Genomic DNA, 18897 nt, shown 5'->3' with positions numbered 1-18897 from the left:
TTCTGAAATCTAAACCTACTATAGAATCCCAAGTTGAAGTGTACAGTGTGGATGAGAAAACAATCCAGAAGCAAAATTAGTTTAATCATATTTATATTTGGTATTGTATAATTTCCTCTCTTCCTAACCTACATTGCACTGTTCTCCCGTTGTTCATTGATTTTGCTCGAACGGCCCAGTAATGTCTTCATTGTGAGATCTGTTACTGTGTTTGGCATATTGAATACATCACGGGTAGCTTGCCAGGCTTTGCCGTGGGGAGAGATACTCTCCATAGCTTGCTGGGCTCTCTGAGAGGGCCGGAGGAATTGAACCTGATTTGGCAGGGCCGGCTGTTTGCAAGGCAAACGGCCTACCACTGTGCTATCGCTCCAGCCCCTTCCTAACCTAAACACCTCAAAATAAAGTTTAAGAAGTTAGAGATAGAGTACAGAAACTAAAGTTTTTACCTTGCATATGACCCACCCAGTTTTGATCCCTTAGATTACATATGGTTCCCCCAAGCACTAACAGGAGTGATCCCTGAGCACAGAGCACAGATCCCTGAACAAAGGCAGGTATGTCCCCACCAATGAAAACAAACTAAGAAACCAACAAAAGTTTTGACTTGGTTCTCTAAATTTTCTACTGTAAGGAATAATTAACTGTTAATTAACTATTAATAATTAACTGTTAGCCAATTAATAACATATTCTTTCAACGACTATGCATGAGTTCTGATGTAAACCTTTCCAAATAAATATAAAATTTACTCTTATTTCATAAGATTTTTCTAATTGAAGATGCAGAAAATAAATTAATCTCTAGTACCAATAGTACCTCAATGACCTATGAAAGTGAACAGAACTCCTAGTATTTCTTAATTATTCCTAGTCATTGGCACACCTCAAGAGAACTCAGCATTGGCTGAGAAGAAGCAGTTTTCTTGGAAATCTCAGAAACTTTGCTTACTCACACTCTCTGGCTTATGATCTCTGGAGTTTTGACATATCACTGGATAGAATAAACCTTTCTTATTGGATTTTACATATTCTTTTATCATCCCTAACAGGTAGGTGAATACATATTTTAAAGACTTGTGATTAAACCCTTTTTAAAACTTATAACTTATTATCTCTCTTCTTAGGTTAGGAATATTTAACATAACACAACTTTAATTTTTTTTAAATTTTTATTAGTGAGACATCATGAGGTACAGTTGTAGACTACAAATTTTTGTGCTTGGGTTTCAATTATACAATGATTAAAGACCCATCCCTCCACCAGTACCCATTTCCCACCACCACGGATCCCAGTATCTCTCCCACCCCCCATCCCTCCCATCCCACCCTGCCTCTGTGGCAGGGCATTCCCTTTTGTTCTCTCTCTCTTATTGGGTGAACACAACTTTAATTTTTAAACATTACCATTATTTGCTAAAAATTCTAAACAAAATTCAGAACACTATTTATGAAGCATTGAGGTTCATAGGTAGGCATTTTCCCCACCCACTTTAAGTGACTCCAAGCTGCTACATTTTAGTTCTCATGTCTCATTGTAAAACCTTTTCTGACTAAAAATTTTCTAATTTTTTGTACAATAGTTAAAAGCATATAAATTATAAAAAAATAAAAACATACATAATCACCACCTAGAACACCTACAAAATGATTATGTAATTATAGCCTTATTCTAAAAGAAAAATTGTATTGTTTATTTACTTACATGATTAAAGTTGCTTTGAATCATAATTGCATCTAGATAAAATTATCTTAGTGATTGAATTATTTTTATAGCTCTGTATTCTTTATTGTCCTTAAATTGCAAAAGTACGGCTAATTTTAATGTTTTCCTAAAATAATATTACTATGAACATTTTTGTATATAAATAATTTGAGGCATTGAGTACTTTATTAGAGTATAAATCCAATAGTTAAATTGCTGACCCACAGGATATAAGCATTATTATTAATCTTTATATCTGTATATATAGCTAAGTATCTTTTAAAATATTGTATCAGTATTTATAATAATAAAAATTTAATTGACCACACACCAATGATTATTTTAAAATTACTATTAGTCTAATAGAATTAATGACTAATTTCACTTGTACTTATTATTGAGTCTCAACTCTTTTCTTTGTGTTAACTAGACATTTGTAATATGGGGGTGGGGAGTGCATAAAAATTTGCTGTTCATTACACCGTGACTTTTTCAGTTGGAATGCTCTCTTTTCAGTTTAGGAGAGTTACTTATATATGAAGAATAAGGCTTTAAAGAGTATCATTTGCCTTTTCCATTTTATTTTCGAATGAATCAGTGAAGGATGCAATAAAAATTATCATGCTGATTTGATTTTTGAAATTAAATGAAAGTCATTAAAGAAATTGAAGTGAATAATCTGGGGGAAAAATCATGTCTCATCCCTCAGTTTTGACCATTTTTCTCATAACTTTCTATACATTTATTCAACAGATTTTTACTCAATATCTCTCCAATGAGTTTATAGATTTTCATCTCAAATTAAAAGAAGAAAACATAAGCATAAGTTAAAGACTTTTGAGTCTCTGTTACATGTAAGATGAGCCCCTGACCAGATTCTTAGTTGTAAGATAGTTGAGCTGAATCCGGAGCTCTTAAAACCAGAAACTCTGGTTATACTACAAATTCTTGACTGGTGTAATTATTTCATTCTTTATAAAAGGATAAAAATCCATTAAACCTGTTCTTCAGAAATTATACAGTTAAGATTATGTATTGTGGGAAACATGAAAAGAAAAAGGGTTAAACCATATGCACAATGATAACCTGAAGCTGGGTGAGATCTGGAAATAAAGAGGAAGAAAGGGGCCTAAATGAGTGGAGGATTGCTAAAAATGCCAAATACAATAAAAATGACATTTTTAGAAATGTTCAGAACGAGAATAATAAGGCCAGAATAGACCCACTGCTTACGGGCATCTGACATAATTCTGGAAGGAATAGTTAATGAATAAAATGACATAAAAGGAATTCAAAAAGCTCTTAGGAAATAATGATGAGCCAATGCAAAAAAGCTGAAATTAGATAGTGGTAAATGAATCAGGTTCTCTTGAATTAAAGAAAAATATCAACTGTTTATGTAAAAGTTTGGGAAAACAGGACAATTACTCAGAGATTTTCATTGATTAAAAAGTTCAGCATGAATCAGTGGTACAAAGCCTGACCAAAAATGGCCACATTTGTTGAAGGGCACATTAAAAATAATATCTGTATGCAGATATAATTATCATCTAGTACTTTGCTCTAGCCAGAAAATGTCTGTGTCCTTTTCAAGTTACAAATGTTCTTATTTTAATAGAAACAGGAGAAAAATGGGCACAATAAAATAGATAACTTTATGTAATCTATTTACAAGATTTGAATATTTTCCTATAAATGTTAGCTTCATAAAAGCGAAAAAAAATTTAAATATTTGAATGACCATGACAACAGAGAGTTTTTTATATATCTCTGTTGTTCCAGAAAATAGAGGTGAGTGCAGTAGATGGGATTCACAAAAATATAGATTTGCGTTTAATATAGCATGCACTGGAAAATCTTAAGTAATGGTCAGGATCACAGTAGAGATGATTGAAATATATATGGGCTGGAGCGATAGCACAGCGGTAGGGCGTTTGCCTTGCATGCAGCCAACATGGCCGACCCGAGTTCGATTCCTCTGCCCCTCTCGGAGAGCCTGGCAAGCTACCGAGAGTATCTCGCCCGAACGGCAGAGCCTGGCAAGCTACCCGTGATGTATTCGATATGCCAAACACAGTAACAACAAAGTCTCCAATGGAGATGTTACTGGGCCCTCTCGAGCAAGAATATACATATACACACACATATATATGATGGAATCTAAAAGAGATTTTCGTGGCTCATTCAATTCTATCATTCTATTATAGTCTATTTCTTATATTTGCTAATAACCTAATACATTGTTGTCATCAATTTCTTGGTCTCTTTGGAATGTATAAATAGTTCTTAATTTAATGCATGACAAGGATTATTACATATCATATCACTCACTTCTAAACTGTTAAATGTAGTAGAAGCCAGAAAGGGATATTAAAGCTGATTTTTTGTAGTTGCAAAAATCTGGGTACAACACCAAAGTTCACAGAACTTCAATTACTAAATAGCTGGTTCTTTTGAGATAAGTCCAGATCTACCTTGATCTACATCTTATAGATTGAGACTGCTCTTTGATGGTTTTTTCTTCTTTACTTTTGCTGATATTTCCTCTAACTATTCTAGGAATCAGATCACAAATATGTTCAAGTATGATCATGGAATCTTCCATTTCTCTTATAAATTCTATCGATTTTACCTCAAATATTTCAAAGTTCTGTTATTGGGAGTGACCACATTTGTAATTGGTACGTATTTGTGTTAATTAGTCTATTGATCTGTGAAAAGTTGTATCAAGTTTAATACTTTGGGGCAACACATTATCTCAGTTTTGGAGCTTAGGAACCCAGGTGCAGATTAGGTGTGCTGTAATAAGTATGTTTAGAGATACTTATTACAAACATCTTGTAATAAGATATTTGTTAGGTCTATGTCATCTCAAGATCTGTCCAGTTAGGAATCTGCTTTATGCTCATGTGTTAGTTGACAGAATTCATTTCCTCATCCGAAACTGGACTAACAGCATTGATCAACAGGCTTAGGGATTTCTGGGCCTCTACAACATATCATCATGTTTTTTAAAAAATTGCAATAAATGAAGGCAACAACAATGAGAGCAAAGCAATAAAGATAGTAGTCACCATCTTTTGCATAGTAATCATAGAGGTGAGTGATTGAGTCTCTCAAAAAAAAAGCCTTTGTGTTGTATTGCATTTGTATTGTATTTGTATTGTCAACCAGATGTTGACAGTTTCTGATGCTGTTTATTCAGTTTTATGTTTTAAATATTCATGTCAATTTTGAAGAACTTATGATTTCATATAATTCAGAGCTAAAGAACATAAATTTGTAGTATTTGTTGTTCCCATTTTCTGTTAGAGTTTAGATAATAGGATTATAATACTGTTTAAGTTTATAGCAAAGAAGTACAAAATTAGTGTATATAACCACCACAGAAATACCCGTAACCCATCACCTATGTCTGTATGTCACTTCTGGTCAGACCTTCTTCCCTCGTAGATTTCCCTCCTATCTGTTCATTGATACATACTGTTAGTGCCCCTAGATACCACCTGTGTCATTTTCTTTTATGTGTAGGTATATTTACTTTTCATTTATTTTTATATTTTAGTACATAGCTTTTATCCCACACCTGGTCATGCACAAGACTTACTCCTGATTCTGCACTCAGGGACTGCTCCTGGTAGGGCTTGGAGATAATCTAATCGCCAGAGGAACCTGAATGAATTATACTCAAGGAAGGCACCCAACACACCTGCTATATTATCTCTCCACCCCTTTTCCCTCATCTTTATTTTTTTCCAACCTTCTATTTTATAAAAGGCCCTCCCGTTGATCGTCGATTTGCTCGAGTGGGCCCAGTAACGTCTCCATTGGAGACTTTGTTGTTACTGTGTCTGGCATATCGAATACTCTCGGTAGCTTGCTGGGCTCTCCGAGAGGGGCGGAGGAATCGAACTCGGATCGGCCATGTTGGCCGCTTGTAAGGCGAACGCCCTACCCACTGTGCTATCTTTAAAAGACATTTAACTGGTCTGTAAAACGTAGGTTGAATTTTTTTTCTTTAAATACCTGAAATTTGTTAATGTATTGTCTTCTGGTTTCTGGTGAGAATTAGATTAACAGATATTTCTTTTTATAAAAATTTATTTTATTTTATTTTTATAAAGTAGTTAGCAATATTTCATTACATTCAATCTCACCACCATTACACCTTCCCACCACCATAATTTGGGAGTTTCCATCCCAAAAAGCAGAGCTGAAATAATTTATTTTGTATTGTTTATTATGAAAAATAGCCAAAAATGATCCAAAAAAGTTTCCTTAGAGTAAAGTGCGTGGAGATTGTTATATTTCACCCAAGGGACATTAAGCCCTTCTATAAGATATTAGTAACGTGTTGTTAGACTTCTTGTTACTGTGTTTTACATATTGAATACGTCACAGACAGCTTGCCAGGCTTTGCAATGTGAGAGAGATACTCTCGGTAGCTTGCCAGCTCTCTGAGAGGGATGGAGGAATTGCACCTGGGCCGACCATGCCGGCCGCGTTCAAGGCAAACGCCCTACCCGCTGTGCTATTGCTCCAGACCTTATTAAAATCATTAATTTAAAAATGATTGATCTATCCTTAAATGAAACTATTTGGTCATGTTCATTAAGCTATATCCTTTCAGTGTTATTTCTAAATTTCAAACATTATATTTTTACCTCTAGAATTTTGATGCACTTTTATTGAAGTTGTCATATATAAAATTTCCAGTTCTCTCTTTCAATACACATAGTTGAAATGTTCTTTTTTAATTCATAACAGATCATTACAATTATTGCACTAAAACCTTGTCTATAAATATCAACATGCAATTTATTTTGTGGTTCAGATTTTCTTTATCTCTTTTTTCATGAGATTTTATCCCATTTGCCTTATACATTGTGTTAGTCCTAAAATATCTTGAATATTAAAATGTAAAGATTATGAAATTTGTTGCTTATTTCAGTAAGTATTATGTCCTTTGGTTTAACTGTTCATGTTCTTGTCTGATATTAAAACTTTAAATCTGTTTCATGCACCTCTTTGAGTCTACTCCATACATGTATGGGACAGGAATCAATTAAAGATTTTGAACCACCTGGCTTTTGCTCTAGCAGATGTTCCCTACTCTCAGTAGCACTAACCATTTTCAACCTTCACTCTTGTTATTACAGAGGCCAGAAAGAATGCACATTTCTCTGAGCAATGTTATTATATAGCCTGTCATTATACAGCATGCACCTTCGCCCAGATTGAAAGCTACAGAGATAAGAAATAACTGGAACAGCTTCACGTATCTCCTAATCAAGGATGTACACACCAGACTGCTTTCTTTGGCTCACTGTCCTGTGTTATTAATGTTTCATAGGTTCAACATTGCTGTACCGCACCCACGACCAGAGATAGCACCAATATCCCTCTACCATGATCCCATCTCTCTTCTCATCTGTGGACTTCCCACTCCCAGCCTCCCTTTTTGGAAACCTCTGCTATGTTGGCAGTATAGCAGGGTTTGTTTCCACTGGCCATTGTCTATTTCTTGCTTTGTTTCTTTATTTTCCACATATAAATAAAACAGCAGTTTTTTATAGTTCTCCTGATTCACTCCACTTAGCATTATGTTCTCTAGTTCCATCCAAGTTGGAGAAACATGAATTATTTTCTATTTCTTGTGCCTGAGTAGAATTCCATTGTGTATAAACCACAGTTTCTGGATATGCTCATCTGTTGTTGAGTACTTGGGTTGTATCCAGATCTTGGCTATTGCAAATAGCACTTCAGTGAACATAGGTGTGCATTTGTCTTCTTGAATGTTCTCAGAATAGGTGCCAAGGAATAAAATCACTGGATTCCACATGAAAGTCCTATCTTTTCATTTTTTTAATGAAAAGTCCTAGCATTTTCCTAAATGCTGAGCCAAATGACAATTTCACTATCAGTGAAAGATAGTTCATTTTACACCAAATTCTCATCAGCATTTGTTTCCTGATTTCTTGTTATAGTTCATTCTCACTCATGTGAGATGACATTTAATTTACTTTACCCTGGTAATTAGTGATGGCAAACACTTTTTCACTATAAACATTTGCCTGTTGACCATAAGACTGCTTCAAAAAAAAATCTTTTCAGCTCCTCTCCCTATTTTTGAGGAAATTATTTTTTGTTGTCGAATTTTGTGTGTGCTTTATATAATTTGGATACTAAACTTTTGTATAATGTGAATTTTTCCCAGGCATGATATTTTTATTTTAGTCATCACTTCTGCAGTGCTAAAACTTTTTAAAATTGATGCAGCCCTTTTTGTGTATTCATGCTTTTTTATTTCATTGCCGGAGGAGTCATATCATTTAAGAAACCTATCAGATAAATATCATGGAGAGTTTTGCCTTTGTTTTCCTCCATTTATTTTAAGAATTAGGTCCAACATAAGTGTAATTAATGGATTTTGAATTAAAATTTGTGTATGGAGTGAGCTAAGGGTGCAGTATTATTTTTTTGGATGTGGCTAACCATTTCCCCCAATACTATTTGGTGAACAAGCTTTCCTTGTTGGGCTTTAACACACCTAAATAGTTTTCTGTAAATTAACTGTCCACAAATTGGAGGGTTAACTTCTGGGCATTTATTTCTATTCCACTGGTCTGGAAGCAAAATTTTTCTAGTACTATATAGTTTTAATTACTATGGTGTTATCATATAGTCAGGTGATGTGATACCTCCTTTTCGCCATTCAGGATTTTTATGGTTACATATAAATTTTATCATCATTTGTTTCCATGACCTTTAGGGATGTCATAGTGGGAAGGGAGATTGCATTGAATCTGTATAGTTTCTTGAGTTTTAATTTGAGGCTTAAGAATATTACATTTATTGTGATTATTTATGCAATTGCCTGTCATCATCTTGCTGTTTAATTTTTATTTATCTCTCCACCATTCTTTGTTTTTTTTCTTTTTCTTTCAGAACAATATAGTTATAAATATTTTAGTTGTTACTCTATCTCCATTTATTACTTATGTTTCTATTTATTATTGTTGCTTGGTATTTACTTTAGGGCAGAGCTTTTTATATGTATCACTAATTTATTACAACTTATTTTAAATTATACTGCTCCATGTATAATTTAAGAACATTACAACAGTCTAGTATAGTCTTATTTTGCTTCTTCTATAGGCTTACTCGTAAATATAAGCCCCCAAAGTACTGTTACTACTATTTTTTGCTTTCAGCATACAAATAACTTTTGGAAAGACAAAACTGAGAAAATACTCTTTACAGTTACTTAAAAATGTGTCATTATGATAATCACATTATGGTAGATCCAGGTTTTCTTCCTGCATACTTTTTCTTCCTGGAGAATGTTTTGGTAAGGGGAGATCAGCATGATAGAATAGGAGTTAAAGTGTTTGCCCTGATTGCGGTCAACCTGGATTCAATTCCTAGACCACATATGAACTCCTGAACATCTCTAAGAATATTTCTGAGCCCAATAATTGAGTAATCCCTGAGCACTATTGGGTGTGGCCTAAAACCGAAAAATTAAAGAAAATATAATATATATCTGTTTATCATTACTTACGGTAAAGAACCAGGTGTGGATCAAAACAAAGTACATGTTTTGGGTGAAGACCTGAATTTGATGCTGACCCTTGCACTACCAAAAAAAAAGAAAATGATCACTGTAAATAATATTTAAAACTGTATACTGATTTAGACTTTTTATCTCTGTGATTAAATTTACATTGTAATTTTTCTTTGTGATTTTAATTTCTGTAACTGAATCTAAATGTTCATTAATCTTTTCTTCAGTTTCTTTTCTTTTCATATTTTTACATTCATATTATACCCCATTCCATTTTGTAGCTGAATAACTTTGTATTGTACTGATAATCAATCCCCCTTTTCTTCAGCTTTTAATCTACAGTTAATGTTTAGAAATACTATTTTTCATTTCAAATATCCAATCATTCATCTGTCCACTGTCCACTGTCCTCCCGCTGTTCATTGATTTGCTCAAGCGGGCCCAGTAACGTCTCCATTGGAGACTTTTTTTTGTTGTTACTGTGTTTGGCATATCGAATACATCATGGATAGCTTGCCAGACTCTGCCGTGCGGGTGAGATACTCTCGGTAGCTTGCCAGGCTCTCCGAGAGGGGCAGAGGAATCGAACTCTGGTCGGCCATGTTGGCTGCATGCAAGGCAAATGCCCTACCGCTGTGCTATAGCTCCAGCCCATCATTCATCTAGTATATTATATTATGTTCTCTGTAAGGTCTTTAATTTAAATCTTTATTAGTGCATTTTATTCCTTTCATTCATATTTTTGTCTTATTCTAGAGTTATAAATTTTTCTAGTACTAATACTTAAAATAGAAGCTTTAAAATTATAGCCATTATATTACACTTAGTACTCTAGTTATGATTTACATCATGATATTAATAGTGTATATTGTGAGATATTAATTAGTGTATATTGTGAGTTTCTCATTAGTGCATTATACTTTTTCCCCATATCTTTAAAATACGTTAGAATTTGTAATTTAAAATAAAGTTGGTACTTTAGAGTTCTGTTTGAAATCATCTTGTGATCAGATATTGTTCTTTAACCCAAAGCAGAGTTTTGTTCCCTGCTTACATATGCCCCTCCTTTGTTCTCTGCTCATGACTCAGTGTTCAACAAGGACTCTCACTGGATATTACGTATCTTCTCATTTCAGATCCACTGCAAGTTTGAGGTTTAACTCTAGTTGCATTCCTAGTTTGTGAGATTTTATCCAATAATTTTGTAGCTTAGAATTTAACAACAAATGCAAGGGACTTCTGTGGAGATTTATTGATCTCTTTGTCAATGAAATACCCTATTCTCCAATACTTTGTTCTAAAAATGTTACCTTCTCCACTGTGCAAGAACTCAGATGTTTTTCATAAATTTGGTAAGACCATTATACTAATACTTGATTCACTATTTTTGCTACACAGTATTTTTGGCTTTTCAACTACATTATTACTAAAAGTCATAAAAGACAAAAGGGAAATTCTGGTTTAATTATCCCCCTTCTTGATTTTTGAATCCTGATCTTGAATCAAGAAATTGAAAAAGGAAATAAAAAAATAAATGAATAAAAATGCTCTAAAAATTTATTTCCTGTTTTACTTTCACTAATATAAATTTTCTTTTTAGTCTAAGTACAATCATTTCTAATAAATCAAACAAAAATATTAAAGCATTAAATATGCCCCAGGAAGACAGCTCAATGGGTGGGTACCTGCTTTATATCCAGATTTGATCCCTTGCACTACATTGTACCCGTTGTACCTTAAGTACTGCAGGGAACAATAGTGAGGAGAGCAGCATCCATCAGCATGAGTGTGTTCCCACTCCTAAATAAATAAGAATAAAAATCAAATCATAGCACTTAAGAGTTTGAATGACTTATAATTATCTATTTTTTCTTTTCCTTACTCTTCTATATAACATTGGTCATTTTGTTCAGTTCCTAAGGTTAGTATATAGATTTAATTTAAAAAATAACTTGGCCACTTTAAATCACATCTCAAAATTGAATATTAATTTTTTTACCATTTTTAGTCATTAATCCTATGTAAGTGATTTTTTTATGTTAGTCATTTAACTACCCATTTCAATAACTTCACTAAAATAAAACAATTGTTGTTTCCCGACCTCTGATTTTTTCTCTACACAAATATTAAAAATTTCATAAATGTTATTTGGGTAAATGAATTCTTGAACTATCTCAGAACTTATCTTATTAGCAGGACTTAGGTCTTTTAAGAAATTATGGTGGATTTTTTTCTGGCTAGCTAATAAGTTTATTAAGACTTATTTTGAGGCTGCAGATTTATCCATATTCACTGTGTCAAATAAAAACCTGCAGATGGTAAATGAGATTTTGTTGACTATTGACATTGTTGAGGATATAAAAATATTGAGCCATGTGCCAATGGTTCTCATTAGTTATTCTTGCTGTATCATGGCTTGGAAAAATTAAATCCTCAAGTTTAGGGCCACCGGCATTTCACTAGCAATGTATTTTGTTTTATGTCTTATTTTATAATGTTTTATATAAGAAAGAGTATAATTAAAGAAGACATACAGAACACATACAGACATCAAGATTTATATGAAAAAATGTTCTGCATCACTTATCACCAGAGAAATGCAAATCAAGACAACAATGAGATATCATCTCACACCAATGAGACTGGCACACATCACAAAAAAGAAAAATAAATAGTTTGAGCAGGGAAATAAGGGATAAGATACTTTCATCCATAGCTGGTGAAACAATTGACTGGTTCAACCTTCTTAGTTAAACAATATGGATGGGACACTTGTAAAAAAACAAAACTAGGGAAGTGGAGTGAAAGTACAATAGGGAAGGCACTTACTTTGCATCCACACAACCTGGGTTTGATCTCTAGTATCTATATGATCCCTTGAGTACCACTAAGAGTAAGACCTGAACTCAGAGCCAGGAGTAAATCCTGAGCACAGAGCACTGTTGGGGTGACCCAAAAGCTAAAATTGAAAAAACACACACATAAACACAGTAATTGATCTTCCATATGATCCAGCAATTCCACTTTTTGATATCTATACCAAGAGCCCAATACCTCTATTCCAAAGAGACATTAGTACTTCATGTTCCGTTGTAGCACTCTTCACAATTGCTAAATTCTGGAAACAACCCAAGTGTCTAAGAACAGATGAATGGTTAAAGAAACTATGGCACACACACCAAATGAAATATTAATCAGCTACAAAAAAGATGAAATCTTATATAAATAAAGCAATTCACTACTTTGTGGATAAATCTGGAGAGTCTCATGCTGAGTGAAGTTAGTCAGAGGAGGACAGACAGAATGATCTCCCGCCTATCTGGGATATAAAGAAACATAATAAAGAAGCAACAAATGCCCAGAAGCTACAAAAACAAAGAATTGGTCTTTAGAAGGAAGAATATTCCTGTTAAAAGGATTGGGCAGAGGAGTGGGATGGGAATGTGAGTGGGGGGACATGTGAGCTATGATGGATAAAAGCTGACATCCTAAAGGAAGGCATAGTATCGGGATACATTATAAACTCTGCCATTATCCCCATTGCTAATCATGAGACCTAAATAAAAAGGTTTTGAAAAATAAATAGTAATTAGAGAGGGATTTTGTTTTCACTTCTGGTTTTGCCTCTGCCCTAATCCTTTAGAGATGCAGATTTTTAAATTTGAGCCCATTTTTGTCTGTTTTCTATGACTCAGTAAATTTTACTTTGTTATGCTCTTTACATCACTCAAAAGGAAGTATTACATATATATTATTCCTGGACAGATAATGTAATTTTGATAGTTCTTAGTGTTATTGGGATGGAGCGATAGCACAGCGGGTAGGGCGTTCGCCTTACAAGCGACCAACATGGCCAACTCGAGTTCCATTCCTCCGCCCCTCTCGGAGAGCCCGGCAAGCTACCGAGAGTATTCGATATGCCAGACACAGTAACAACAAAGTCTCCAATGGAGACGTTACTGGGCCCGCTCGAGCAAATCGACGATCAACGGGAGGGCCTTTACCTTTACCTTTACCTTAGTGTTATTACATAAAATAGTAATCTATTCTGTAGGCAATGCTTTTTAAACTTTATTCCTATATTTATGTTTGAGTGAAGATATATTTAATTCCTTGTGTTTATTTTATTTTTTGAGGGTTTGGATAGGTACCAATAAGAGAGAGGATCAAGATTAGTTATATTCAGATATTTGATTAGGCTTTGGATATTAAGATAAGTACATTTTTAACCAACTCATTCAAAAATAAACAGCCGACCATGATTCATTCATTTTTATTTTCATAAAATTCATCTATTGTTAGCAATAACTCTACATGCTCTACAGAATTAAATTTTCTCCTTAGAAACTATATTCCTTATAAATGTCTATATTAACTGATTTGTTTTAGCCACTAACATAATTTGTTAGTCTCTTTCTAATGGGGAAGTCTTTTTTCAATTTTATTTTTATAAATTTCTAACTAAAGCGGTAGGGCGTTCGCCTTACAAGCGGCCAACGTGGCCGACCCGAGTTCAATTCCTCCGCCCCTCTCGGAGAGCCCGGCAAGCTACCGAGAGTATTCAATATGCCAAACACAGTAACAACAAAGTCTCCAATGGAGACGTTACTGGGCCCGCTCGAGCAAAATCGACGATCAACGGGAGGGCCTTTACCTTTACCTTTAACTAAAGACAAACCTAAGACTAGTGAACCCTGATGATTTTCTTTGGCAGCTAGGCTAGGCATCAATCCCAGGGGTTCACATATGTGAGGAATGAACTTTTTCACAGAGCTACATCACCTTCCCCAAATTTATCTGAGGGTCGGAGGAGAGGGCTCAGTACGCAGGGCCTGGAGGTCACTCCCTACCATACTCAGCAGCAGTTTGGGCATCAAAGTTCCACGTTAGGGCCAAGTGACCTTGCTGCTTATTTAACCCAGCAACCCAGTAGGACTATTCCAGGCAGTGCTTGGGATTGTATTTCGGGCCTTTGAGCTATCTCATAAGCCTAATTAATTGCAATACTGAGCATGTACTGTGCCCCTGAGTTACATTTCCGCCCATTCTCATATTGCTTCAATGTAACTACAAATATACTGAATCAGTTTAGATAATTTCTGGGAGATTAGAATTGAATAAATCGTGCTTAATTTTAAAAAGTATCTGAATGATTTTGAAAATTAGCTGGCTTGTGCGCAGGACAGATAGTGCAGTGGGTTAAATACTTGCCTTACATGAGGCCACCTGGGATTGGTTCCTGTCACCACATTGATCCCCCAAGCACTGCAAAGACTAATACCTGAGCAGCACAGAGCCAGGACTAAATCCATCACACCATTAGTTGTGCCTCTACCAAAATAAAATAAAATAAAATAAAATAAAACTTTGCAGTAATTTTTTTGGTTTGGTTTTGATTTGGGACCACACCTGGTGTGCTCAGGGCTGACTCTAGTTTTAAGCCCCTGGATCACTCTGGCAGTGCTCAAGGGACTATATGTGGACTGGGATTGAACTAGGGTCAAAAAACTGGTTGTTCACCCAAAAGGAGAGAGAGAACTCAGGGGATTGCCCTGCCACAGAGACAGGGGGGATGGGGGGATGGGGGTGGGAGGGATATTATCCATGGTGGTGGAAAATGGGCACTGGTGGAGGGAGGGGTATCTGATCATTGTATAATTGAAACCAAAGCACAAAAAATTGTAAATCTACAACTTTAAAAAAAATAAAATAAAATAAAGGGAAAAAAAAACTGGTTGTTTGGCGAACTGAGATTTCCAGAAGCAAAAAGTGAATCTACTAATTATTTACCAGAAATGAGTTACTCTCCAAAGATTACAATAACTGAACATTTTTAAGGACAATAAATTGCAATTCTTCTTTCCTTGTTTTTTCATTTTTGAGGGAAAATGACTTGCATTTAGAGAAAATAGGATACAAATATACCATAAGAAAAGTAAATTACGGTGTAGAAATGAATTTAAATTGTGAAACAAGCTCTGTATCAGATTTAAGAAAGTTGAAACTAGCAACTTATGCTTCATATTTTATATTGCTCAGTCTTGCCTCGGCATTGAATCTTTTTTTTTAAGAAGCATCTTCTTTTTAAAGAAGCCTTTAGTCAGAGTGGTGCCTGTGTTGCAAAATCTTCTTTTTAGGGTTCAAGATGCTTTGCTACTGTGTCGTGTGCCCTCACGCAACCATCCTTTCTTCAATTATTTCTTCAGTTCATCGCCAAAAGGTGAATCCAATATTTGATAAAAATGATACACAGTCCCACATCTCTTCTCAACCACTCACTTGCGGGATCTCCCTATTGGAGTATTCTGTGACTTTCTGTGAAACAAAAGTAGGGATATAAAAATAGAGACCAAACTCCCATGGATCCCAAGACTTTAGAGTTCACACACATCAAAGAACACGACCTAAATATATGCCATGCCAAGCTTGGTCCCTGCCCTCATGATGCCGAGGAGGAAAGCCTGTCACAAAGAGTTGTGAGGGGTGGGAGATGAGGCCACTTGGGAGGTCCCACGATGCCCTTTCCATTGTAAGACTGGAATGCACACATCTCTTGAATTTGTTTGTGAATGTGCAGTCCCAGTTCTGCCCTGTATGACCAACCATTATCCCAGAAGCCACAGCAGTACTTGCTGCTGGATGAGAAGGGTCTATCTCCTGGTTGCAAGGAGCCCAGTAGCTTTAGGCTGTTTAGAGTTTGTGGCAAGTGATGAGACTTGGCAGTCGGGTGTGGGAACTCCTTAGGAGCAGCTTCCTGTAGCTCCTCTCTGGAGAGGAATTCCTTGATGCGGGTCCTGCAGAGTTCTAGAGAATTTAGGATTTGGCCAGTCTGCATCCCTGCACTCTTGTCTGTCTTTGCCCACTGCCCCACTACCCGACGCGGAAGAAAGTTTTACACCGAAGGAGTCCCTCTTTGACGTAGCAGCGTCTACTCTGCCATCTGGGCAGAAGTCCAGGAGAGAACAAGCAGGAGAGATGAGGAAATAGAGACCACCGCACCACTGTGATCCCTGTGATCAGGGTCCTCCCACCCCCCACCCCCCACCTCCAGGCGGGGCAGGTCAAAGGCCAACCCAGAACATTGGGACTAAACCCACAAATAATAGATCAAGCTTCTCCCTCCTCCACCAACCTCTTGCAAACCCAATGAGGTCACTGCAACGAGAGAGAATCGGATGAAGTGGGGGGGGGGGTGGATGGGGGGAGGAAGGGGACGACTACGAGGAGGGAGAAGAAACCCAGACGGGGAAAGAGGCCATCAGACAAGGTCGCCTTTTCTGGCGACACAGCAGCTGCCAGAGCGTGGTGCTGAATGTCAGCCGCCCTCTCAGCCCAGGGATCCAGAGACTCTCAGAAGCACTTGGTGCGACCACGCAAACAAAGGCGAGGGCTAGAGGGAAGCTCTGAGCTGCTCCGCTGGGGATCTCCGGAAAGCAAAGCTCACCTCCCCGGGCTGAGCAAGCCCCGCGGAGCAGAGCGGGTACGGGAGGCCGAGGAGCCAACGGGATTTCCCTGCAGAGACTTGGGACGCAGCAGAACTCTGGACAGCGCCCGGCGAGCCGGGGAGCAGCTGCCGGCACCGCCAGTTCTCAGACTCCCGCAAAACAAATAAAGCCCTGGAGGATGTCTTCTCCCCTCGGGGACTGCGACCCTCCAAGCCAGGAATATCCATCTAGGATCCGCAACTGAACGCGCAAGGGGGTGGAGCTGCTGCTTCCCCCCCCCCCCCCTTTTTCTTTTTTCTTTTTTTTTTTTTTTGCCTCCGGCCGGGTCTGGGAAGAGAGTCTGCGGTTCTACAAATCCCAGCCTTGGTGGATGTTGTTTCACTGGTGAAGAAAGAAAAGTTTTGGGGTCTGGTGGGGGCGGAAGGGGTAAGGAGGATAGTGGAGAAAAGAAGGTGGATGGTTGGTTTCCCTCTCTGATCTGGAAGGAATGATGACCGTGGAAGGATGTGCACCAGCGGCCAGATTATTGGGAGCCTCTTGGTGCTCTCTGTACTGGAGATAGGGCTGGGGGTGTCCAGCGTGGCCGTGGGGGCGGTCAGCTTCAGCCTGGCCCTCCGAGAGCACAAGCCGCAGCTGGGAGACTCGTCCCCGGTATGGAGCGGGGTGTGTGTACGTTGAGCCATTTCACTCTCTCTACCTCTTTATGGTGATGGTCCGTGTGCTTGCGTTAGTTCCTCGCTCCCCAGGGAGGAAAATCACTAATCTCTGACTTGCATGGAGGTTCATGTTGGCCGGCTCTGACTCTCCCGGTGTTCTTTTATTTATGTCTCATTGTTTCTCCTTTCCTTGGGTGAAGCCCTAATTTAATGGCTTTGTTTAAAGTTGGTGATTGGGGGTTGGGGAGGGGGGAAGCGTAGGTATTACTGGCTGCAAAGGGCAGCTCAGTGATGTTTGCGGGTCACAGTGGTCAAGGGCAAGACTCTGCTTTGGTTTCTGGTAGAAGGAAAATCAAAGTGAGAATGTTACATCATTTTCTTTTCCCGCGGACGTGCAAGGAGAGAGTTGGCGTTGATTTTTGAGTTAACAGTGTCCGAGGTACTCTATAGGCAACACTGATAAGACAAAAAAAAAAAAAGGTGGTGTGAATGTGAGAGGAGAAGAATGCTGGTGCCTTTTATCCTAGAAAATACTGCTGCTATTTCCCCCTTGTTGGTTTTTATGTACCGCACGTCTAAAAACTGTTTCCTGAGTAAAAAGTTAAACAACCAATGGTATAATAGGTTAACAAAATGATACTTGGAGAACAACTCAAAAGTAGAGTAAATGCTCAGAAGACAAGGCCATAGTTTTTTCAAACAAGTTTCTTGTTCATTTACTTTGGATAAAATAGAGGAAACCTTAAAGCCAATTCCCTTCACCAAGAATAAAATAAACCAGCACTATTCCAAAAGTGTGTTTAATTACAAAAACAGCTTTTTTTTCTCATATAGCTGCTATGTCCTTCCACATCTTTAGCTTGATTTGGCTTTTTGAGATTATTTAATAAGAAGGCATTCAGTCACTAGTCATCACTATAGTAATTAATAACCATCAATTAATGTTTTGGATTTTAGCACCAAGAAAAAAAGGTCATTAAGGGACTCAAGGAAATTAAATTTTCAAAAGCAACTCATTTTTTAAGAAAGTTTTAGCATCTTAAAACTTATATAAGTTTTATGAGAAATTGTTTTTACTTTTAAATTTTTTAAACTAGGTAAAGGTTTGAATTGCTGATGCTAAAAACATTATGCTCAACTCTAACATTAGATTGTTCTAAGAATTCTTGTTATGAATTCAGTGATAAATTACTTTAAGCTCCCAAAGGCTACCTGATTCTTATTACATGTATCATAATATATTAAAAGGTAAATTATAATCTCAAATCTCATAATTTAGCAACTAATGTGTAGTAGTAATTATTTTGAAAGTTGTAATATTATTAATTTTACTATTTTAAATAGAAATAATCAGCCTTTCAAACTTCTGTCAGACAATTGTCAAAATAAAATGTAATGTCAGTATTTAAAGCAGGGGATGGAAATGTGATCTTATCAAAATTAATCCTCTTTGAAGTAAAAAAAATGAAAGAATAAACTTAGATTATCTCTAATAATGCTATAGTATTGTTCCTCTTCAAAAATA

The 18897-nt window shown here is 36.6% G+C and overlaps 1 protein-coding gene across 7 annotated transcripts in view; it reads left to right on the top strand.

Annotated features, from left to right (window-relative positions):
* The first annotated feature begins 17014 nt into the window (after window positions 1-17014).
* Window positions 17015-18897, top strand: part of TMEM196 (transmembrane protein 196) — a 67765-nt gene continuing 65882 nt past the window's right edge. Inside the window, exon 1 of one of the 7 annotated variants that reach the window (XM_056118217.1) lies at window positions 17015-17142. Coding sequence is in view for 5 of the 7 variants with exons in the window: in XM_056118212.1 (XP_055974187.1) it covers window positions 17221-17385 (165 nt within the window). In the remaining 2 variants the exon portion in view is untranslated. Of the gene's footprint in view, window positions 17386-18897 lie in introns of all 7 variants that reach the window. The other 6 variants (XM_056118214.1, XM_056118213.1, XM_056118212.1 and 3 more) reach the window with 6 other exon arrangements.

This window comes from Sorex fumeus, unplaced genomic scaffold (assembly GCF_029834395.1).
Source record: "Sorex fumeus unplaced genomic scaffold, SorFum_2.1 ptg000037l, whole genome shotgun sequence".
Taxonomy (NCBI): domain Eukaryota; kingdom Metazoa; phylum Chordata; class Mammalia; order Eulipotyphla; family Soricidae; genus Sorex; species Sorex fumeus.
The sequence above is the reverse complement of the archived record's forward strand: the minus strand, read 5'-3'. Positions and strand labels throughout refer to the sequence as shown.